General features: G+C 40.5%; 2 protein-coding genes across 8 annotated transcripts; one reads left to right on the forward strand and one right to left on the reverse strand.

Annotated features, from left to right (window-relative positions):
• Positions 1 to 640: 640 nt before the first annotated feature.
• twsg1b (twisted gastrulation BMP signaling modulator 1b) lies at positions 641 to 7284 on the forward strand. Of its 4 annotated transcripts, XM_026913354.3 has the most exons (6): positions 641 to 830; positions 1245 to 1319; positions 1924 to 2075; positions 4524 to 4623; positions 4922 to 5185; positions 6219 to 7284. In XM_026913354.3, the coding sequence occupies exons 2-6, from the start codon at positions 1301 to 1303 to the stop codon at positions 6398 to 6400; spliced, it is 717 nt and encodes a 238-aa protein (XP_026769155.1). In that variant the 5' UTR covers positions 641 to 830; positions 1245 to 1300; the 3' UTR covers positions 6401 to 7284. The 4 variants fall into 4 exon arrangements, with proteins under 4 accessions (XP_026769155.1, XP_053086866.1, XP_026769156.1 ...); XM_053230891.1 differs by lacking the exon at positions 1245 to 1319 and having other exon boundaries at positions 1917 to 2075; XM_026913355.3 differs by lacking the exon at positions 1245 to 1319 and having other exon boundaries at positions 643 to 830.
• Positions 7285 to 8684: 1400 nt separating this feature from the next.
• Positions 8685 to 23302, reverse strand: ppp4r1 (protein phosphatase 4, regulatory subunit 1). Of its 4 annotated transcripts, none has more exons than XM_034309515.2 (20): positions 23086 to 23302; positions 22815 to 22859; positions 21434 to 21518; positions 21069 to 21175; positions 20241 to 20383; positions 19730 to 19876; positions 19536 to 19643; positions 19335 to 19400; positions 18364 to 18522; positions 17929 to 18059; positions 16460 to 17154; positions 13511 to 13653; positions 13230 to 13322; positions 12804 to 12989; positions 11618 to 11779; positions 11278 to 11378; positions 11047 to 11167; positions 10719 to 10847; positions 9959 to 10100; positions 8685 to 9800 (listed from the first exon to the last, which is right to left on the reverse strand). In XM_034309515.2, the coding sequence occupies exons 1-20, from the start codon at positions 23090 to 23092 to the stop codon at positions 9637 to 9639; spliced, it is 2934 nt and encodes a 977-aa protein (XP_034165406.2). In that variant the 5' UTR covers positions 23093 to 23302; the 3' UTR covers positions 8685 to 9636. The 4 variants fall into 4 exon arrangements, with proteins under 4 accessions (XP_034165406.2, XP_034165375.2, XP_034165336.2 ...); XM_034309484.2 differs by having other exon boundaries at positions 22803 to 22859; XM_034309445.2 differs by having other exon boundaries at positions 21434 to 21569; positions 22803 to 22859.
• Positions 23303 to 23631: the final 329 nt, after the last annotated feature.

Genomic DNA, 23631 nt, shown 5'->3' on the forward strand with positions numbered 1-23631 from the left:
GAGACAATAACCCGAGCACAAATTTGAATCTGGAGATCCTGGAGCTGTGAGACACCAACACTACCCAGTTGGACACACTGTACCACTCTGTTGTGTATGATCTCAATGTAATATATTACAAATATAGACTGTTTATATAATTTATGTAATATATTAAGTAATACAGTACAAATCTAGTGTGCCACAGTAGCACAGCAGTTAGGAATGCCACCTCACAGCTCCAGGATCATGGGTCTGTCTGGAGTTTGGCATGTTCTCCCCATGTCCACACGGGTTTCCTCTGGGGTCTCCAGCTTCCTCTCATCTCCTAAAACCATTCCTGTTGGTGGATGGAAATGTCTATGTGAATATGTATGCATGGTGCCCTGCGATGGCCTGGAATCCCATCAAGGGTGTATTCCTAGTTGTGGATGAACCACATGCCTGACCCGGACAAAGCGGCTACAGGAAATGAATGAAGGGATTAAGTGATAACAAATCTAAGTTGTAAATGTAATTTAAAAAAAAAAACAACAACATGTTTTGCTCTACAGTAACAGTGCAGTACAGTGGAGGTTTTGATTATGTGTGTATGAGCAGGAGGGCTGGGCCTCTGAGGCTCTGAGTCTCAGCTGTGTTTGAGATGTTAAGAGGTGTCTGTCTCTTTAAGGCGCGTGTCTGCTGTTGCTGCTGCTGCTGGCTCGCATTGTGTGAGAGGAAAAGCACGCCACCGCCACCGCCTCAGAACATGCCTTAATTATACTGCAGGAAAAAAAAAAGTTCACGTAAACAAGAGGATAGATAACGGTTTGTAACTTAACAGACTCCTGCACAAGTTTTATAGTGACACGGTAAGTTTGAGTCCCTCATTCGTTGTGTTGTTTTGGTTTATTGGTTTATTGTTTAAACTGTAGCGAACAAGATGGGGTTTCTTTTTCTTTTCTTTTTCTTTTTTTTTTGCTTCTTTTATGGGGTACAAATAATGGCAGGCTGTTAGTGTTCACTGTTGCTTTTACATTAAGCGGAAAAACGACGCTTTTTAAAGAAACATTAGGAAACACTGTTGCTATGGACAAACATAATATCGTAAATTTAGCCTAATTTTAGCCTAATTGTAGCCTCTGTAGTAATCTGAGAGCTTCTCAAACACGAGGAATGCATTAGTGAAATTAAATTAGTCTACATCTTGGGTTTGGAAGTTCAGGAGATAGAATACAATGATTATTTAACTATTAAACTAAAGCATGTCTTTTTGTTTTACACAGTAAACGTTATTGCTGGGAGTGAAAACTTCCTCGACCAGGCTAGGGCTGAATGCCAAATGGCTGCTCATTCCCTTTGTAAGTGCACTATATGATAATGGCTTCCACACCCAGTGGAGTGTACTTGATGTCCAATAGGAAGCCATTTAGGTTTTGTCCTTTGGCTCATTGATTACCTGGCCTCGCGGCTTTGATGTTGCCGCCCATTTTAACACAACAATGGCGCGCGAGGAAAGAGTGGGAAGTGTGAAAGGTGTGAAAAGTGAAGCCCGTCGCCTCAAGAGTCGTTTATTTGCCATATTTTCTTTATTTGCACAGTTGCACTGTGTACACTGAGCATTGAAAGGCTTAGATTTAGGCACTGACACTACAAACACTTGTTAGACATCAACAAACATATATTTGGAAATGAATGGCTCAGATGATGCTGGAATGTAATAAAGTAAATGAAACAGTGGTGCACAAAGGCAGAGTAAAAATGGAATGTGCTATTAATTAAGGCAGATCAGTAAATACAAGTACAATAAATAGTGTGTGTGTTTGTGTTTATCTCCATGTTTGTGGATTGTTCTCTGGTGGTTTTCTTATTGCCTCTGATGCTTTGCTATTGGCTCCAGAGTTGTTGTTTTTTTTTTCTCAAGCAACTGACTGTATACTTCTTGTGGTTCTTGTGAGGATGCAGGTGGGATGCGGTTTGCTCGGAGCGGGATGCAGTCGACCTGGACACACACGGCACTGTTTGTGGCGTTTCTTGTGTTTTTGTCTGGACTTTCCCTTTCTTCTGCTTGCAATAAAGCCTTGTGTGCCAGTGACGTCAGCAAGTGTCTAATACAGGTAAGGAGGCTTTTCTTTGTTTTATTTATTTATTTATTTTTTAAGTAGTGGAACTCTTTAATACAAGTACCTACATTCATTCAGTATTTGGGTGGTATATTATTTGCTCTAGTAGTACAACAGTCTGTGGACACCTGACGATCACTCCTATGTGTGTGTTTTTTTGTTTGTTTTTTTTTTAACCCCACTTTGCTGTTAAAGTACCCTCTATTCTTCTGGGAAGGCTTTCTATTAGATTTTGGAGCGTGGCTGTCGGGATTTGCCCATTTTGCCACAAGAGCATTAGTGAGCTCAGGCACTGATGTTGGGTAAAAAGGTTTGGGGCACTGTTAGTGTCCCAGTTTATCCAAAAAGTGTTCAGTAGGGTTGAGGTCAGGGCTCTGTGCAGGACACTCAAGTTCCTTCACACCAAACTTGGCAAACCATGTCTTCATGGAGCTCGCTTTGTGCACAGTGGCATTGTCAGGCTGGAACAGGTTTGGGTCTCTTAGTTCCAGTGAAGAGAAATCTTAATGCTACAGCATACAGAGACATTCTATACAATTTCCAACTTTGTGGCAACAGTTTGGGAAAAATCCACATGTGGATCAGGTGTCCACAAATGTTTGACCATATAGTGTATATTGCAAAGGTATATTAGACTATAGCCAGGGTGGATTTGGGGCAGTGGGGGCCCCCAGGCTTGAACCCTATACCTACACCATGACAAGAATCTACAACTGCTCCAACCTGAAAAAGTGAAGCTGTTATAATACAGAATAGAAGCTGCTATAAAAAAACAGCAAGTAATCACTGGGCAGAGAAGGGCAGCATCAACCCTTATGGACAGAAACTGAATCACTGGTTTTCAACAGAGAGAGTCATATACAATGGGAAAGCTTAAAATCGCAAGACAAGACAGGAATAAAAATAAAAAAAGTCAACTATTCACAACATATTGAAACAAATTTTAAAAAAATCACAGACCTTTAGAAAGAGTTAGTTTCCAAACTAAGTGGTGAATTATAATCTAAAGAAAGTGGATAATATTGTCCAACTTGTTTTGGAGCAACGTTGTCAGCCTTTTTAATATAGCAATTTTAATATAGTAATTACACTGTTAACATGGCATATTGCACCAGTGCTTTTTGTTTATGTTCTTCATATTTACCGTCTTGCAATGTATTTCATACTGCTGTCACTCCTTGGATTTTTGGACACAGACAGTCCTCTGATGTACTGCACCAGGACATCTGTATTTTTGCAGTTTCTGATGTAGCTATTTACTGCACTACCATTCTTTTTATATTTATGTCATACTGACACTGTTATATTTATATTTATTTACCCTCTCACACTTTATATTCTTACTTACATGCATGTTGTGCTGCCGTAACATGTTAATTTCCCCATGAGGGATTAATAGAAGTTTTATCATAAGTCTTAACTTATGAGCATCGTTGACATGCAGTTTCCTTGTTTGTGGTTTTAGTGTTGTGGTTGTGTAGTCTAGGGGAACAGATAAGCCTACAATGTATATTACCAAAAAAGGATATAGATATATAATATTTTTTTTCTTCTTACATCAGTCACTTAATATGGTATGTCCCCAATGATAATCCAATGAAATCTTAATGTGTCAAACAACAAATTAGCTGCTTGCTCCCAGTTCAGACCTTCAAGAGGGGAATCATTTCTTTTCCCTAATTCCTTTCATCAGTTTTGAAGTATGTTAGAAGTCTGTGCAGGTGAGGAAACTTTACACACAAAATTGTTTTAGATGTGAAAAATAGCTGTATTATGTCATAGTATCAAGAATACAGCCATTATGATCCAGGTTCTCCACTGCCTGTGGTAGAGATTAAGCTGCTTATTACACATCTGGAATGTGACCTCCACTCTCGGCCTCTCCTGCTGTTTTGGCAGTCTGAGGTTGCATAGTGTGCTCCAGAAAACCACAACATAATCGTACTCTATCAGAAACATGCATTTCACTAGGAAAATAACTACAGTTGTACTCAAAGACCTGCATTTCACTAGGAAAAAATAACTCTTTGCACTCGGGATTGAAATTTTAAAAAATATTTTTAAACACCCCTGTTATAAAAATATCGACTAACATAAACCTGGTTTTCTCAAAACCTATGTTTAACCCATTAACTTGAGTGAAGGTTTTCAATGCATGTATACAAGGTGTTTGAAAGTTATTATTCGTATTTGTCAGAAGTATGTGAATCACATATCAGAATTTTTATACATTGTCTATATGCATTGTATTTTCTTTTATCTTAAAATGAGAGCAAAATAGCGTTCTCTCTGTTCATGATTACTGTATATAGTTTGTGTAATTAAATGGAGGTTTGAAATCACGTGTTTCTTGGTGTTTTAGCTTTTTTGATTTCACTCTCATTACTCTTTTGGTGGTAGGTTCTTATAATGTTTGCTAGCAGCTATATTGATGTTTTTCAGGAGTTGTGCCAATGCAGGCCGTCAGATGGGAACTGTTCATGCTGTAAGGAGTGTATGCTGTGTCTGGGCACGCTGTGGGAGGAGTGCTGTGACTGTGTGGGTGAGTATGTGTGTTTCACTTCTGGTCCATGTAGCTGTGGAATTGCCATGGACAACAATATGAAGACTTGGATTCTTTAGACTTTTTGAACTTGCTGTCCAATACATTCTTCTCTGTATTTGGTGCACTTGATAGATGGATGATGTGCAGCGTCCTTCCTGTAGATGTTAAATGAGTGCTGTCACCTGATATTTACAGCTTGAATCTTTCCTGAATGCTGTTCATACTCTTCTGTTTTCCCGTTTAAGGATCTGTGTTTTGATAACAGCTGTGTTTAATTTATCGAACTTCTTCTCAGGCATGTGCAACCCGAGGAACTACAGTGACACCCCCGCCACCTCTAAGAGTACAGTGGAGGATCTCTACAGGCCCATTCCCTCCCTATTCAGAGCGCTCACTGAGGGTGAAGCCCCCATCAACATGATGGTGGTCTCTTTTCCTGTGGCAGAGGAACTGTCTTACCATGAGAGCCTGGTCTCCTTCTTGGAGACCATGGAAGATCAGCATCAGAATGTTTCATTGCCTGGCAACAGCATTCATTCTAGTTATGATAACACTCAAGGTAAGGCATGATACCACCATTAAATCTGATGTTACCCAGTAACATGCATACTTTAACATAATACTTTGTTTTAGTACTTATTTGTATAAATAAGATTTTTATCCAGAGTAACAATTTAAGTTGTACCAGTCGTTTCAGTTTTCCTCCTTTTCTATGTTCAAGGTGTGGTTTATAATGCATGAGTATTTCTAGATCTGTAATGATCATATAATTTTCATCATAACTTTGAAAAACTTGATTTGCTATGCAATGAATTCAGCTATATTGCCAATTTCTTCATTTCCAACTCTGTTTACAGTTTATCTGGCCTGAAAATTAGCCTCATCCCCCTGAACGAACAAGAACACCAACACCTTAAAAATCCTTAAAATTCACAAGCCACATGTAGTTTCACAGGGCAGGGTCAGTTGGGGGAAATTGCAGTTTGCCCCATAGGTAGTGGATGCCTCTAAAAATCTCTCAACTGTTCCTTTAAATAACCTGTCTTGTATGCATTTAATAAAAAAAAAAATTAACTCATAAATATTTTAAATGTGGCACTAATGAATTGCTGGTGATTTGTTGGTGTACATTACTATCATAATATATATTGTGTAGAATGGAGGTTTACCATTTACCCCTAGCATGAAATGTCTCCTTGATTCAAGGCCTCATTTTTCTGTGCTCCAATAGCTCTGGAGCATGCTGCATTACTGATTTTAATTTATTGTGAAGCCAGTCTCTTTGCGGTGAACTCTCTGCCACCCCATCTTTGCTGCCTGGCTTCTTAATCAGACTGCCAACAGAGAGGAGGTGTTGATGTTCAGGAGGAAATTACAGCTTATGTCAAGGGTCTATAAAATAATTCTCATTTAAGCATTGAACACACTGTGGTACTTGGATATAAATGCATGTTACAGTGTGATCTCATTTTATGCTTAAATTTTCCTGAAACTGAATGCAACTACATTTTATAAAAATGTAGAATGTGAACATGAGCTGCTCACCATGTAAAAGTTCCTTCTTCTCATAATCTTACTCTCTATCCTTCTAGAAAACATGTGCACAGTAGTGTACTTTGATGACTGTGTTTCGATTCGTCAGTGTAAGCAGTACTGTGAGTCGATGGGAGGCTCAAAGTACCGCTGGTTTCACAACGCGTGCTGCGAGTGCATTGGGCCCGAGTGTATCGACTATGGCAGCAGAGCAGTGAAGTGCATGAACTGTCTCTTCTGAACCACTAGCCTTTGAGTGTTGTGGATGCTCATACTCCTGCCACAAGAGGGCACAATGACGGGACCTTAGGCTCAGGAGACACTGACCTGGGATTGGGAAAAAGAGGCGACAATCATGTAAATTACAAGCCCTTGTATTTTTGCTCTTTGTATTAACCTTTTACACTTTGTTTCATAGGTTTCTAGAAAAAATATATATGGATTTTGTCTTTTGTATTTTTCTTGTAAATCATTGCATAGCCAGTGGCTCTTCAAACCATATTCAGATGGCGGTGTCAAATGCCAAACTAATGCTTTTTATCGTGTGTTAACTGTTACCGACTTTATTCATGTTTACTAATTAACCCTAGTTGTTAAATCTTTGTTGACAGATATCAAGGTACTAAATGGGGGGAAAAAATCAGAAAAGTCCCTGTAATATTGCAGGCAATCATACAATAGCACATGGCATGTTGAAACTATTGCAGATGCAGTGAAGGTTATAGTGAAGGTTGGTTGAGATATTCTTAGTTGTAATTCCTCTGCGCCTCAGATGAAGGGACTGGAGCCATATACACGAAGCGTTTGTGACTGAGTGCCATTTCTTATGTTTCTGCTTTTAATACATAGATATGACGAGGAAGCAAACAGGAGACCTGTCCTTATATCAGCACTCTAGTTAAGCCCTGTGAATATTGGCCCAGAGGTTGTATGTGTAAGACATGTATTTGGAAAAGACTACCGCTTTAGGATTCATTTTAGCTGTTATATCCTAATGAGCAGTATGGGTGTTTCAGTACTGTTACTTCAAGGTACTTTATGCATATTGACCAAGGTTGCTATTCCCAAAAAACCTGCATGTTCATATTTTGTTTTGCAGTAATCCTCATTAAAAAACAAGAAACATTTGGTTCTGATTATGCTTCTGGAGTAATATGGTGAAGTTCCTCAGTGGAACTGATTTAAAGCAGCATTCACTATGAAACATGCTCAACACATAATTATTTGTTTGCTTCTGAAGTTTCTTTTATTAACGAATTATTTAATTATCATAGAATAACAAGTCCAATTGCAAAGCTTACTAAAGAATCGTGCAGGGTTTTTTTTTTTGCATAAAAAAGACATAGTTAAACATCTCCACAATATTAAAATTAGTGTTTTATTCTAATTGTTTTCAGTGCATTTTGATTGCTCATCTGACTCCTGCATCCATTCCAGTGTTTCATTCTTCCATGTATGGATGCATTCAGTATGCAGGTGCACTAATCAGTCAGCCCAACTTCCCCTGAATAGAGGAGAGGAGGGGAGTTGAGCACTTTCACATCAGCTTTGTATGATTGATCGTGGATTCTGGGTCAGATAGCAGATGGTTGGGCCTGTGTGGAGGATGATGGGGTAGCTGCGGGCTCCTCCCTCTGCAACACATTTAAATCAGTACAAAGGAGTCTTTCTCTCCTGGGAAGAGATTGAGACGCAACTACAGTCACATGACCACTAAGTCTTGGCACTGGAACCAGGTAGGAGCTTCACATGGTATCATCCTGAAGCTCCATTTGCCAGCTAGCTTAGAAGGGCTTATGAGTCAGGATGATCACTTTACCTGCAAATCACCATTAGATCAGCAGAAGTTAACAATGTTGTTTTATACCACTAGTTAAAGGTTATTGTTTAGGTTGTAATGAATACCTATTGAGTTTAAATGTGTTGACTGTGAACGCACATAATCAAGTACTCTTACGGAAGAAACAATGTTTTCGACAGTGTTCAGACTACTAACAGGGGAAGTAACACAAAGTCAATGCAGTGGTGCACAAGTTATAAAGGTGAACGATTATCAAGTTAAACAGGTACAGTAGACTTTATCAGTGCCAGTGGGGAAATTCCTGAGTGCTAACCATTAGAGGATGGAACCTCTTTACTGGCTCTGAAAATAAAATGAACTTAAGATACATGTAGGTCTTTAAGTGAAATATTCATATTAGCACAGATCTCTAAATAAATACACCAACCTCGTATAGTACAAGAACTCTCGCAACACATATACCTGAAATGTAACTGGGAGGTAAGGACACCTTTACTCTACAGTCCACACTCCACACTCCACACACACACACGTTTACTTGGCAATTTCATTTATCCAGTTTCAGCATTAATGGTCTCTGGATGGGTCTCTTCACCAAACTACTACTATTGTTCACATTAAGATGAAAAAAAGGCATTGGGCTATATTAATATTAAAGAAGTTTTTGATCACTATTCTGAATGTTGCCAAAAACCAACAAAGGTGAAAAAGAAAGCAGACTAAGTGCAACTGCATCTGAACTTTTATTTTGGACAGGTTAGGAGAACATATAACAATTCTATTCATGATCACTGATCAAAATGAAAAAAAAAAAAAAAAACTGATAAGGATATGTACAGTACATGTGATGCATGGATCATAGTGAAGCACTTTTATTTTCATGTTAAAATACCCCAGAGTGATGTGTAACAACCACACTGATTCAATATTGAATTTCTACATACTCTGCAAAATGGACCGCTTGTGATTTTGGTTTAAAAATACAATAGTTCCTTTTCCAATAGGACATGGATCCCTGTGTCCCAGGGGAAGCCCATGCCCACAGGCACAACAATGTGCTGCACTAGACTTTAAAACAATATCGGCTCAAGCCCTTGAAGAAAAACATGTCCGGCTTCAAACAACGGCTCCCAGTCTACGGTGTGTGGAAAGCCTGAGGCGGTTATACTCTCTCCATGTTGAATATATCTGCAGCATATGAGTCACTCACACAGTACAGTATCAAAATGGAAAATGAGATAAAATAAGGGAAACACTTGGCGCTACAGTCTTTCCTGCTAACATGGTTGTGTGAAGCTGAAAGTTCCTGCTATGTTGAAGAGAAAAAAATAACGAAGGTCCATCAATAAGAGAGAGGAGGAGATGAGGATGAGTGAAGGAATAGCAGTCATCCATTCCCTGGATCTGAGATATGCTGACATTTTTAACTGTAGTTTGTTGATGTTTTGATTCCAGATATTCAAGTATTCTCTGGTTTTAAGGAAGACACTTGTAAGGCTTCTGTGGCAAAAAAAAAAAGATCACAAAAACTTTTTGTTGTAGTGAGTTGCTCTAAGGGAAGGACAGTTGGTTGAAGTGACTCCCCAAGCAAATATTTCTCAGTTCTTGTGCCCATGGCAGAGGCCATTCCAAGCCCCTATACCATTAACAAAGCTAGGGGTGTTGTATGTGCGTGCTCAGTAGGTGGAGGAAGTGGTGCTCATGGCGTCCTCGTTAATGCGTGTGCTTCCTGGGTGTACGCTGGCAAAGTATTTGACATCCTTGTCCATGTCCATCTGCAGAGCTACCAGTGTCTGCTCCAGGGCCTCCTGGTGCGAGTTGGCTGAGTGTAGGAAATATTCTATAGGAGGCAACATAGAAACATTAAATATGTTTAAAATATGATATACACAAATATGTCTGAATATCTGCTCTCAGCAATCCATTTTACTTTCACAATCTTGTGCTCAACCTACACACACACTCCCCTAAGAAACAAGTCAATGGACTGGCACTGACCTCGCTCCATCAGGCTCTGGCGCAGGGTTTTGGCCAGCAGCACACGAACGTTGGGCACAGGGTCAGATGCCAGCTGCAGCAGAGGAGCCAGCAGGTGCTCTGAGAACTGATCCAACGACACACAGTCCTCCTCTATAGCCAGCTAGAGATAGTGAGTGTGTGTATTAAAGAAAATAAGGGAAAAATAAATTGAAAGTAAAGGGAACATACACACAAATGCACACACAAAGGGAGAGATAAACCATGAGAGAATGAACACACTTGGGTGAATGCACCATTTGCAAAATTATCCCCCATTAAGGTCCTAAACAGCAGCTCCAATATGCTGAGCAGTGAGCAGGTGGCAGCCAGGAAATGCTACACTCCCTTTACAACACTGGCCATAGTAGAGAGGCGTACTGACCGTATGGCACCAGTGCTCTAGCCTTAACCACCGTTAAGGAGTTGGTTTTCAAAGTGTGCACATTCAGCAATGCGTGTATTCAATACACAAACAAAACAGAAAAAAAAAAACTCAAATGCCACTTGTTCACAAAAAAAACTTACTTTTTAAAGTGTTTTAAGGGTCTTTTTTTGTGTTGCTTTGCACTGTGATGAAGTCTACCACTGCCAAAACAGCATCACCCAGTGCACTGAAAGCTTTCAATGCAATGAGGTAGAAAGCACTTTAAACACTGCACTGGCTGAATGAACTACTCATGAGCTTCAACACTAAGACTGTTTAAGAGTGGTGTGGGGCAATGGGACCATTTGTCCTTACCTGACAAACAAAAGCAAACGCTTGGCGTCCAGACCATTTTGGAGAGTGGCAGAATTTATCCACTAACTCGCCAAGGAAATCCACCAACAGCGCTGGACATGTGGAAAGTTTCCTGATAATCTCACTGACCTAAACAGAGAAAGAAACAAACTCATACTATACATACTAAAAGTGCTCTTAATTAACAAGCAACAACAACCACAGCCTCACACTATCCATAAAGAAAGGACAATCAGGAGAGAATGCTGCATCATTTACACAACAGAGGGGCTAAGAAAGCCCATGACCCCTCACAAAGGGAACAGCTTGTGCGTATGGCTATGCATACCAGTCTGTAGGAAGTCCACCGCACAGAGGAGACTCTGTCTATGCAGAGGCAGAACGCCAGCGGCCTCAGATAGTCATACACGTCCTGCCCACTATACAGCTCCAACAGCAGGACCAACTGCCTGTTAGACAAAACCCACACAATCACACAATAACCTGTATAATAAAATGGCCAAAAGAGTTAAAAGAATAGACAACAGACGCTAATGAACACCACATTAGTTAGTCATACTCTGCAAGTTCTGATCTGAATCTCCAGTTGCGACTATTGTCTGTGACCAGGAACTCCTGCAACTGGTAGAGGTACTTCCTCCTTGTATCCTGATGCAGCAACTAAACAGGAAAAGAACAGAAGCATGTCAAGTTAAAATCTGTTCTCTCTCTTTGTGTGTGTGTGTGTGTGTGGTTTAATTGCAAATATGCAGAAGTGAAACAGAGTGAAATACAGAGAGTAGAAACAGAGAGCTACAAAGATTGTAAGAACAGAAAATTAAACATGAGAAGATCCTAGGATAACATAGAATTTAATAGTGCAAACTCTCCCAGGAAAAACATCATAAAATGTGACTAACCTTGAGGAAGTCATAGAGGTGTCGAAGGACCCCTATGCGCACCTCGTCCAGGTCCTTAAGAAAGCCATTGAAGATGGGCACCAGGTCTTCAGCAGTCAGCTGATCGCCCAAAATCAAGGCTAATTCATGGATGGAGAAAGCCAGTGTCCGCCGTACCTTCCACTGCAATGGGGCAAGAGAAAGAAAGAGAAACTGTCAAGATAAAGAGAGACTGACAAATAAGAGACAAATAGGTACAAGTGAACAGAGGTGTGGAGAAGGAAAAAGAATAAAATAAAACAAGGTGGAGGAAGAAAGGATGAGACAAAAGGGAAGAAGCTAATTGAAGCACATTACTTAGTTCACTTATTACTCTCGTATTACTACATCATGCAACTTTAACACAGCACTAATTCTGAAATGTTTAAAAATATCTCAAAATTAATAAACAACTATTTTCTCCATCTTGAAAGAGGTGGATCACTTCCTCAAGTGACAGAGACAGCATTCTTTAGTCTCATGAAAGTAGAAACGTGCAACTAAGAGCATGAAGCAGTATCTCCTTAAACTCTCACTCTACAGTAGTGTTTCTCAATTACAGATTACCACTGCCCTGGGTTTTCCTGTCTCCCAGCTCAAGTGACTCAACTTAACAACTTAGAGTAGTATGCTTAGACTACTAAAAATATAAGTAAAAGCAGAGCAGCACTTTTCAACACTGATCCTGGAGTATCAGCATGTTAGGGTACTTTACCAAAATGTGCTGGTACTCCAGGGCCAGTACTAGAAAGTATTACTCTAAAGTAGGCCAGCAAAGTGGTAAAATGAACAAGACTATGCATGCCTAGCTTTGCCAGACTGCCACTGACTGCACAGCATTTTGGTGTTAATGATAAAGGATGTTTATCCCCCCTTTATTTTGCCAGATCTCTTCGGCTTGATATTCAACTCTATTTTTTAGTTCCTTCTCAAAAACTCCAAGTATCAGACTGATAGTGACTTAGACTACCTACTATCCAGTCCTAGATAATCTAGATAATAATAATAATAATCTAATAATCTAGATAATAAGTCCTAGATAGATAGCCACAGGCTCAGGGAAAAAGGGACAGCAAAAGCAAAATACTGACAGAAGCACCAGCATGCTACAGAAGTGTAGGAAGAGTGTTGCAGAAGTGTCATATTCTGAGGTGCAGTCTTACGGCACCTGCATATCAGAGGCTAGCGTCTCAAAGGTGTCTCTGAGGCAGTGCCAGTTCTGGCGGCCCAGCGTGAGCGCCACACCAGGCAGGCTGTACGCACAATGCTTAGCAATCTCCATATCCACCGTCTGCGCCCGGGACGGGTCTGTCATAGACAGGTACTGATCCAACAGCGCCTGAGGGACTACATCCTACAGCATACCACGAAGACAAAAAGCATGTTTAAACAAGCATGTGACCCCTTTTTTTTTTTCCTCCTTACAATCATTTATAACAGCACTGCTTGAGAACAAGAATGCTATGTAACAAGTTGGGACACTATTTTTGGTTCCTAATTAATTATAAACATGATAAACACTGAAATTATACGCTTGTCAACACAGCAAGCCACGAGGAAAAAAAAAAAAAAAAAAGGAGCGCAAATATTTTACCTGTTGCTTAGATTTTTTCTCCTCCTCTGGACTGCTGCTATCACTTAACTCTAAATCATCACCATGACTCACCGGGAGGGTGGAATCTCGGCTCTGAAACACAAATGCCTTACGTTTAGAGTTGTATGACTCATGGCAATCAGCAGTATCTATTACAGGAGTGTACGCAAACTTAGACAATGAGTAAACACAGAAGACCATAAACCATATTGATCAAGATATGAAAAGTGTAAAAAAAAAAAAAAAAAAAAAAAAGATTTGGACTATAAATGTTTGCATACCTCTACATCAGAAGAGTCAATGAGAGGGACGTGGCAAGAGCTGAAATGGTTGTCATGAGCCTGCCGAGGTTCCAGGAATGCTTCCTCAACATGAGTGTCCAGCGACGTGGCTCTCAGAGCAGCGGTCAACACATCCACTTGTGCTGTTACACACAAACAGAATGACGCACAAAAGTTAGGAGTGCTTAATCACATTACTCAAATAGAGTGTTCAATACATTTAAATCACAAAACAGTTCTAATTCATTTGAACCCCACCTATACTTATGGAATGTTGTTATAACTGCATTTGACAGATGACTAGAATAAAGTGAATTTATATGGTACGATGAGGCTGAATTGCCTGATTACTGAAAACCAAGTAAAAGAAAGTCACAGCCTGTTGTCTGACAATGTAAACACAGGTCTGAACATGAGCTTGCTATGTGAGTGCACAGAAACCCACGATTAACACACACCTGGCTTGTTATGTCACACACAGGTATGCATTGTAACCTGTATTGTGCAAAACTACTTTTTCATCTTCTGACAGAAACATCTGCACAGTGCAGAAGTGTGACACCATAGTATGCTGATTATATATTTCCAAATTTTACTGCTTTACACCATTCTCTTACAAAAAGAAAAAAGAAAAAAAAAGAAGAGGAAGAGAAGCAGTAGCTGTGGTATTATAAGTGTGGCCACTCCCATCAAGTTTGAATTTCAATTCACGGAGCTTGGCTTGGAGCATATGGGATGTATGATTTATAGCATACACCAAACTATAACCAGAGTCACAGCATATTTGAGCGAGCCAAACAAAGTTGTACCAAATTAATGTACATTACAAAAATGAAACTAATTTTCCACTAAAAGAATAGTCTGAACATTTTACAGAACTATTGGCTACTGACTTTTTTTTTTGTGTGATCCTGAGTAGCTGTCTTGGCAGCTACACACTGAGGCAACCCTAAAACCCTACAGCAGAGTGTTTCCCTCTCAGGAATGGCTCCAGGTAGAACAACTCTAGACACCAGCAACCCTTAGACATCCAAGAACCCTTTTTAAAGCAATAAATCATGCCTTCAGAATTTGAGGTAATGTGACCTTGAGAAAAACAATTATAAAGTTAATTGATTTTCTACATCTTTATATGTATCAGATATTATGTGATAGATATTAGATTTACGTCCACTTTCAGGTGCTTATTTTGTTCAACATGGTGAACAAAACTCATCATACCCTGGTGGAAAGTACGTGCTAGACATTTAAGGACAAATAGTACGTAGTACAGTAACAGCACAGTCTTTACAGATTTGTCACATACAGGTAGACATAGGACAGACTCTTAATGCTTATAATGACAAATTAATGGCATCAATGGCAAATTAGACAATAGCCAAACCCCAGCTCAAGACTTGTGCCGATGCTGTGCTGCTGTTACATGGGACAGTAAGCAGAAGAGAAGGACCTGCTCTATTTTGTACAAACCTCTATAAGCATCAACAGCAGCAGCATGCATACACTCCACACAAACATGTCTGTTTAAGAGCAGGGTTTAAACTGGCAGTGATATTCCGTTCTCCAGGTAAATATAGTTTTAAAGTAATGGCATTTCTAATGTAGCATTTCTAAGGCATGCATCACAAACAAACAAGTAAATAACACTGGAGTTTATGGTGAAGAAACTGAAATAACATCGTTCAAAGTTAAAACACTGTGGTGTTTGGTCATACTGCTGTTAACATTAACGGACCCTTTTCTGTTCAGCGTTTGCTCAATTTCCCTCAGCTCATTTCCTTTCAAAAGAGACACAAAAGAGACAGCGCCTGCTACTTTCACTGTTTGAGGAACCTTCTAAAATCTGTGGTACAACATATCTATCTAACCAAGTAACAGTCTTATTACCTCAAATACAGAAATCAGAAATGGATATACTGATAATGGTCAATAGCTCACATGGTAAACATTTAAGCAAACAGGAGGATTTGCTTACAATAACCTTAAAAGCAACTCTAAACCTTTGAATATGTAACCACAAATAAAAACACAGAGCCACAGTAAGCCAGGGCTTTTCCGCCACTGAAAATACAAAGGCCTTTCTGAAACTGTCTCGCATGTCTGCATAGCATTTCTGCATAGCAAACCAGACAGACATAAAACTCCACTGAGCTAACGAATGAAATTCTGCAGTTATTCCGTAAAACCAGCATAATTCCAATATGGTCACATATCGTAATCAGCTCAATTTATCCTGAAAGCCGCCACCAAAAAACTTGTGCAGTGAGAGTGGCTACCAACAAACAGTCATTTTCTTTTGCGCTGGAGAGCATCTACATATATAAACAAACCTAGGGTTATCCCATTACTTTTCTAAAGTACACTGTAAACCATTTTCAAAATTAAAAATAAAGATGAATAAACATTTTCTAAACTAACAAATTTTTTTTCCAATTATAGTACACTGACAACCATCAACCACCAGAAAATGCCCAAATGTTATTTAAAGCTGTTTGTTGGGAGTTTACCTGTTTCAAACTGGAACATTAATCAGAGACTAAATCAAGAGTTAATTATAAATGTTGGAACTACCAAAATATTACAGTCTGTATTTCAGTTACAATACACTACTTCATAACAGCAGGAGCTTTGCAGCTCATTAGACAGCATAAGCCAAATGTGTAGCCCCTTAACCCATTCTGCTTCTTCCTATGATGGCCTTTGCAGGGGGAGAAAAAAAAAAAAAACACGAGTGTGCACGTTGCACAATAGTATGAAGAATCCTTTGAAGTGCAGAGGGAAGAACATTGCTGCAAAGCAAAATTACAGATGCTCTAAATTCATGTATATTTATGAAACCTTGCTTGGCAATGTGTTTCTGTTGTCATCCTGCGTTTCCACAGTAATTAAATTAAAAAATAATAATAATAATAATAAAAAAAATTATTATATTAAAAAAACAGCCCTCACCTTTGACATCAGGGTCATCAATGTGGGGCTCCAGGTTCTCGATGAGCTCCTCCAGCTGCTTCCTGTCCAGAGCAGGTGTGGAGACCTGGGTAGAGGAGCTGGCAGAAACCTCATCATCACTGTCGAACTCCTCCTCCAACAGCTCCAGGTCGAGGTCTATCTGTGCGATTGGTGTCCTCCAGTAGTGGAATGAGTTATACAGCTCCTGCTCTGGTATCTCCGCTTTCTCTGCCACATGGCTTGGTAGTGCACTGGAGGGAACCTCTGAACTGGTGGTGGAGTCCGGGTTCAAGTGTGTAGGATCCTCCGTCACAAGGCCTTCAGAGGTGTTTGAGGGGCTGTCCTGTGCTGTGGGGCATGTGGCTGGTGAGCACTGAGGTTCCCTGGCCGATTGATCCTGGTCTAGATCACACAGCTCAGAAAGGCACTTTGGACTGGGCCTATCTGCGTCAACATGGCAACAGGACTCATCCAGAGGTAAAGCTTCGGCTGCCTGCTCCCCTCCACCCTCCACAGCTATATCCAAACCTTCCCGTTCTGACTGGCATAGCTGGCCTTCACAAAGCTCCTGAGTGCATGGTGGATTCTGGGAAATGCAGTCGGGCTGTGACGAGGCAGCTTTTTCTTCTTGTGGGAGGCTCTGAGCACTGTCTTCTGTAGCAGGAGTGTTAGTGCTTGTGGATTTCTCACCAGCCCTTGATGGTGGAATAAAAAAAAGATATATATATATATATGACATTATAAACACGTTACATTACACTACACACGTTTTTGGACACTTGACATCACACTCATAAGTGGGCCTTCACCAAACTAGAGCTACAAAGTTGGACGCACACAATAGCATAGGATGACTTTGTATGCTGTAGCATTACGATTTCTCTTCACTGGAGCTAAAAGGTCCAAACATGTTCCACATTACACTGCCCCTGTACACAAAGCCATGATGAGGTCCATGAAGACATGGTTTGCCAAGGCAGGAATGTAAGAACTCAAGTGGCCTGCACAGAGCCATGACTTGAACCCCACTGAACAACCCCCAGGCCTCCTCGCCGCAACATCAGTGTCTGACATTACTAATACTATTGCGGCTGAATAGGCACAAATCCCCACAATGTTCCAAAAACCTAGTGAAAAGCCTTCCTATAAGACTGGAGATTATTACAAACTTTTGGCCATATAGTGTAGGTCTTTAGACCTTTTCTCCATTCCGTTTTTTTGCACTTACTTAGTTCCAGTTACAGGCAAGACTACTATAGCACTTACAGTAAACAAACTAGTATGATGGTCTTTCAGGTTATGAATGAATACAGATTAGGAAGTACTCTGGATTGTCAGCTGTTTCCACTTCCTGAAAGTTACTCTGTATAGGACTGTCTGCCAAATAGCTCAATATAAATATAAATGTAAATATAAGTAGTAAAACACATGCAGAAAAAAAAGTATTGTGTTATAAAGATAAGTCCTACCGGTTGTGCAATTGCTGGCCTCTCCAGTCAGCCTCCTCTGTGCCCTCTTTGAAGTACTGGCCTACATTAGTGCTCGGACTGGCAAATGTAGAAATGAACTGGCCCAGAGACTGGAACGCTGCCTGGCGCACCTGTTAGACACACAGCACGCAGCAATTAGCTACTCACTACATGCAGCAAAGACCTAAAGGTTTCAAAATAGTTTCAAAAACTTTGGAAAATATATCAAATGTTGCTCATAAAAAATAAATAAAAAGAAAACGTAATTATAATAAAATATGGTTCACTATGAATATATAACCCTGTACTTCACATCTGTAAATAATGATCCTGGCCCAGATTCCAGGGGAGGAGGGGGAAGAAAAAAAAAAAAAAAATCCCATTTATCTACACAAACAAACATCCTCAGAGTAGTTGCCCAGGGAAGTCACTCACCCAGCGGGAGGGGTCACTTATGAGGTTGATGAAAAGAGATGAGAGTTTGGTCCTGCGCACTTCCTGAGAGGTTGCCGAGGATACGGTCATGAAGCACTCTGCGCAGGCCTTCCGCACTCCCCACACATTATCTGAGCAGAGCTGGAAAAACCGTGGCAGCTGCACAGGAAGACAATGCACCGAGAAAAGGAAAAACATTTAGGTCTCACTTGGAAAGGAAAGTCTTTCCCTGCCCACTCTAAACTTAATATGCATTTTAATTCAAATCTAAACTCAAATCTGTTTACATAATAGGCTATAATACCAAAACTGCAAGCGTGTAATTATGCCCAATTGGATTTTAAAAATATTGGACTGGAGGAAAAAAGATTATTACTAGTACATTAGACACCCAGACAGGTAATACAAACAGCATGGGATGGGCAGACCATACAGGTTTGGCCTGTACAGACGAGTACAAATCAGGGCAAATAGATTTCCTCATATTTAAGCTAATGGTCACACGATGATAGTTAAACAAGGGTAAGCCTAATCTTTGTTGACCAACATGCAACACGGTTGTACAGTGTAATAATATTGTAGCACATGCTGTAAAAACGATCCTTTACTAGAAAAGTGCAGCCGTGCAAAATAGCTGGTCAGGGTGGCAGTGGATCCAGAGCCTGCTCCTGAGCGCAAGGCAGGAATACACCCTGGATGGGACATAAAGCCCTCACCGGATACTCCACACAAGCTCACACTCTCTCACACCTATGGGCAATTTAGAGTAGCCAATCCACCTACCAGCATGTTTTGGGAAATCCATGCTGGCACAGAACATGCAAAACTACACTCAGAATGCAACCGGTTATTATTATTACATCTCATTGCTACACCTATCTAAGACAATACACCATGTTTACATACAGCTCTGTGTAAAAGCATGCAATGCAAGCATTTCAAAACCTCAAGAGCAAATAAGACATCCATACCAGTAATTCTTCTGTTGTTTCTCCCCCAACAACAGTACAGATATCTCCAAAATTTGCTGCACACACCTATCAAGTGAAGACAAGATGAAGCATTAAGTCACAATGCACTCACTTCTATATCCATAATCTGTCTTAAACAGCAAATCAAGACTGTCCTTCACTGCAACCATATTTGTGAAAGGGCCAATCAGAGATGCCGACCTTGCGTACATGGAACATCCTGCAGTCACAGCACATCTCACAGAAGCGTGGAAGGAAGAGGCGCTCTGTAATATCCTTCCCCACCATGGGTGCCATTTTGCAAATAATCTGTTTTTAAACATTAGTGTTAAAAAGAAAAATGCTGAAAACATGTCATAGGGTCAGAATGTCAAGTTATCCATTGAAAAACTTACTGCCATAGCCTCAGTCTTGACATCATCATTGCTGTCTGGGGCGGTGAGATCAACAAGTACAGGACAGACGAGATTCTCTATGTCTGCCCGCTCGATCAGCTCCTGCTCCAGAAGCATCAGAAGGGCTGCCTGGCTTGTCTTCCTAACCTGTTAGGTGATGGAAGCAAAAGGAAACACAGATAATACTGAGGCGAAACATGGAACTCACACGTATACTACGTATAGTGGTACACTAACAAAATGCTACACGCTTAAACATCATTACCCTCCTGACCCCTAGATGTAGGGTTCCTAATAAGAACAAACATGAGTATAAAGATAGACAAGGTGTAACAGCCAACACGAGAAAGAGCTAAAGAGCTAGAGTTTATTTGCTGATGCAATCCAGCATTCTGAAACCTAAAGAACGAAATGTTTCTTTCAGTCTCTGGTTAAAGGAGTTCCGAGCCACGCTACCGACTAATATAACAAAATATAAATAAAAGATGCAAGTTTAAACACATACACTTACCAGGTTGTTCTGGTCAGCTAAATATCTCACTACAATGGGCAGCAAATACTTTGAAAATGCGAAGGGAATGGAAGGTCTGTTTTCTTGGCAGAAAATGGCGATGTGAGGAATTTGTTCCATTAGCTCGGCTCGAACTGTAGGCTCTAAAGACACATGGATAGCCTGTTATATTAAAACAATCAGGATTAAACATGATCACTAATCAAGTGAGCACAATGCTAAAGGAATATGGTGAATGCCAGTGTGGCATCGTCCCACTTGGCAGATGGTAACTTTGCTGCAGAACAGTTCTTGTATCTTCCTTCAGCTTTGGAAGTGTTGAATAAAGATGTTCACAAAAACATGAGCACAAAAACATGAGCATAATATTCATCACACGGAGGGCCACTTTTTCCCCAGGAACCTTCAAAAACTTAGCAGCTTGATCACCTTTCTCCGCACTGTACAGCAAAAGACATCTTACTAGACATCTCTAGGGTATATCAGAGGTAAGGATGAGCAAGCTAGTCAGGTGTGCAAATCCAAAAACAAAAAAAAAAAAAAAAAAAAAAAAGGACAAGCCTTTTTGCTTTGTAAGGGAGAAGCACTTTAATAAGTCACACCAGTCCCATCAAACATTAATGGGTGCTAAAGGGAGCAGATTTCTTTGTAACACTGAACCTGAGACACAGCAAGGGCATAGGATACTCTAAATATAACATCACCTTTCTAGGAAGGTACATATTGTTTTAAGACAAAACAAAACAGTGAGAGAGATTGTTTCAAAAGCTGAAAAACAAACAAAAAAAAAAACAAAGAAATTTGATGAGGGATCAAATTGTGGTTTACCCGAGTCCTCCGCAAGTCTGCTGACTCTCTCGAGCACTGCAATACAATCCCTTTCATCCTCGCTAACTGCTTTTAGCGTGTCCAGCAAACTGCGGGCCACCATCTGCCTGTGAATAAAATACTAATGAGAGGTGTGTGCCATGGCAAGCATCGCTGGAATACAAAATGTCAAAAATAATGCAAAGACATAATTACAAACGTCCTTAGGCATGCAAGACTTTCAAATATTAAAGACATATCCTGTTCTTTTTTCCTCTCATCAACAGAAAAGCTACTGAAACAAAACTCATTAATGTAAAGCCACCAAAGGGCTGTCAATGAGAGGCAACAGTATTATAAATCTAATAAAGTCTACATTTGAGTACCTGTTAAATATGTTTTCACTCGTGACGTATTTATCCAGCCTCCCCAGGGGCGTCAGCATCTCATCTTGCGATACAAAATCCAAGGCTGAAGGTATAATAATGACGTCAGACTCTGAGCTGTAGTCATCCACACCAACTATTAGAAACATTGGAAATATTATGAGCAGAACCCACCACCCAACACACATTCTGGTAGTGATGAAGACCTTCACCCATTAAAGAAGAGTGACCAGAATACACACACACACACACACACACCCCAACAGGTTTAGCAAAAATGCTGAAAGACAAGAAAGCTGCTTGATTGTGTTGTTTTTTTTTTTTTTTGGGACATTGTGCAAATATGATAACACAGTCAGAGTCAGACTGTCCAGATAAGAAGCAAAACACCACCAGGCCATGAAGTCAGCAGTGCATGCACGAGACAGAGCTCCACGTAGGTGCTTTTTCAAACTGAACACTAGTCGCCGATGAGGAAAGGAATCGCAGTGATGGTTTTATAGGGGCAATTTTTTTTAACCTGTCCTTCCACACACACCAAACTGGGTATCTCCCCAGTATACAGCGCAGCATTTGTTCATTTGAAGGATCTGATATAGCAGACAAGTCGAGCATTCCTTCCCCATTAAGTTTCTGTCAGCTATGCAGATCTGACTAGAGATCACACACTGACAGCTAGATGGGTTTTCTAGTTCTCAGTCATGCTCCTCGGCTCTCGGTTTACACCACTTCTGGTTCTGGAGAGCCTGATTTCAGAACAATTTTATAATTTCCCTGATCAGAGACACCTGATTGAACACACCAGGATAATAAGTAGGCTTGGAAGGTGTGCTGGAGCAAGAAAAATCATCATATCATCAAATCACTCCGGATTTCCAGCACTGGAACTGGGGAACCAGGCTTTAATGCGACAAAGAACTAAATATAAGAACTAGTACAAATATAGCAGCATGTAAGGCAGGAGGTGAACCCTATACATGACTGTACAAGCCCAAAACCATCTACACCACTGTACAAGGTGGAAGTCGGAGAAGAGAGTCGCCTATTTCCGTTTTCCCGAAGCTGAAATTCCTTGTTTGATTGCAACAAAACATCTTTACTAATCTTAAAAATTATCAAACTATTCTGTTTAAACAAGTACTTCAGCTGTATAAAGTGAAACACCGGGCTAAAAGCCACTGCCGCTGAGCACTAGACGTTACTTTAGGCCTGTATGAGGAGCAAAGTTTGCCCGGTGTAGCTATCCTAGCTAACTAGCACAGTTAATTAGCCAGCTTAGCTTTGGGTAAGGTTCAGCCCGGATACTGGCGAATGACAGTGTGCGCACACCAAAGCTAAAAAGAGCAGCATTTCGCATTTCAGTACACACCATAATACTTACACCCGTCTATCTCCTCTTGAGAATCTTCATGAAGCAGCGAAATATCTGTGACAAACACATGAAAACGAGTTCAGTCGTGACTATCACCGAGCTACACGTAAACTCGGCTAGCTAGCACTGATTAGCCAGGCTAGCTTGTGTTTTCTTTCAAATATGTTAACAGACAATTAGCTAGCTAACGTTAACGCAATCAAAGGCAATAACCAAAAACTAGGTTTAAAGCACCACTCTTTTAGTTTTGTGCTGTAACTCAAGTGGACTTCTAACATACCCGCCATCTTGTCCTGGTCCTACATTTAAAAGTGGTCTGTGCCGATGAGGCGACAACAACTGGAGGGGGGAAGCTAAGCTAAAGCTAAACTATGCAGGAGGACGGAACAGAGCGCGGCGCTGGGATCACACTGAGCCCTGTCACTACCCGTAACTTCGCCTCGACGCCGATGTGCACTGCGCATGCGCGTATCTGTGCGCCCCGCGTGACGGGCACCGCGCATGCGCACACACTTCCACCCGTGCGCGATCATGTGCGCGGTAACGAAATGTCAGTGGTTTACACACCTGCACTTTCGACAGAATGCAGGACTTGAACTGCCAAAAAAAAAAAAAAGTTAAAAATTTTTAAATATAAATCTCAAAATTATCTATGCATTATCTATTGTCTATTAGCCTATTAATAAATGAATGTATTTATTTAAAATATTTTACTGTAGAGGGCATGGTGGCTTAGTGTTGCCTCGCACCTCCGGAGTTGGCGGTTTCCTCCGGGTACTCCGGTTTCCTCCCCCAGTCCAAAGACATGTGGTGTAGGCTGATTGGC

Source organism: Pangasianodon hypophthalmus, chromosome 1 (assembly GCF_027358585.1).
Source record: "Pangasianodon hypophthalmus isolate fPanHyp1 chromosome 1, fPanHyp1.pri, whole genome shotgun sequence".
Taxonomy (NCBI): Eukaryota; Metazoa; Chordata; class Actinopteri; order Siluriformes; family Pangasiidae; genus Pangasianodon; species Pangasianodon hypophthalmus.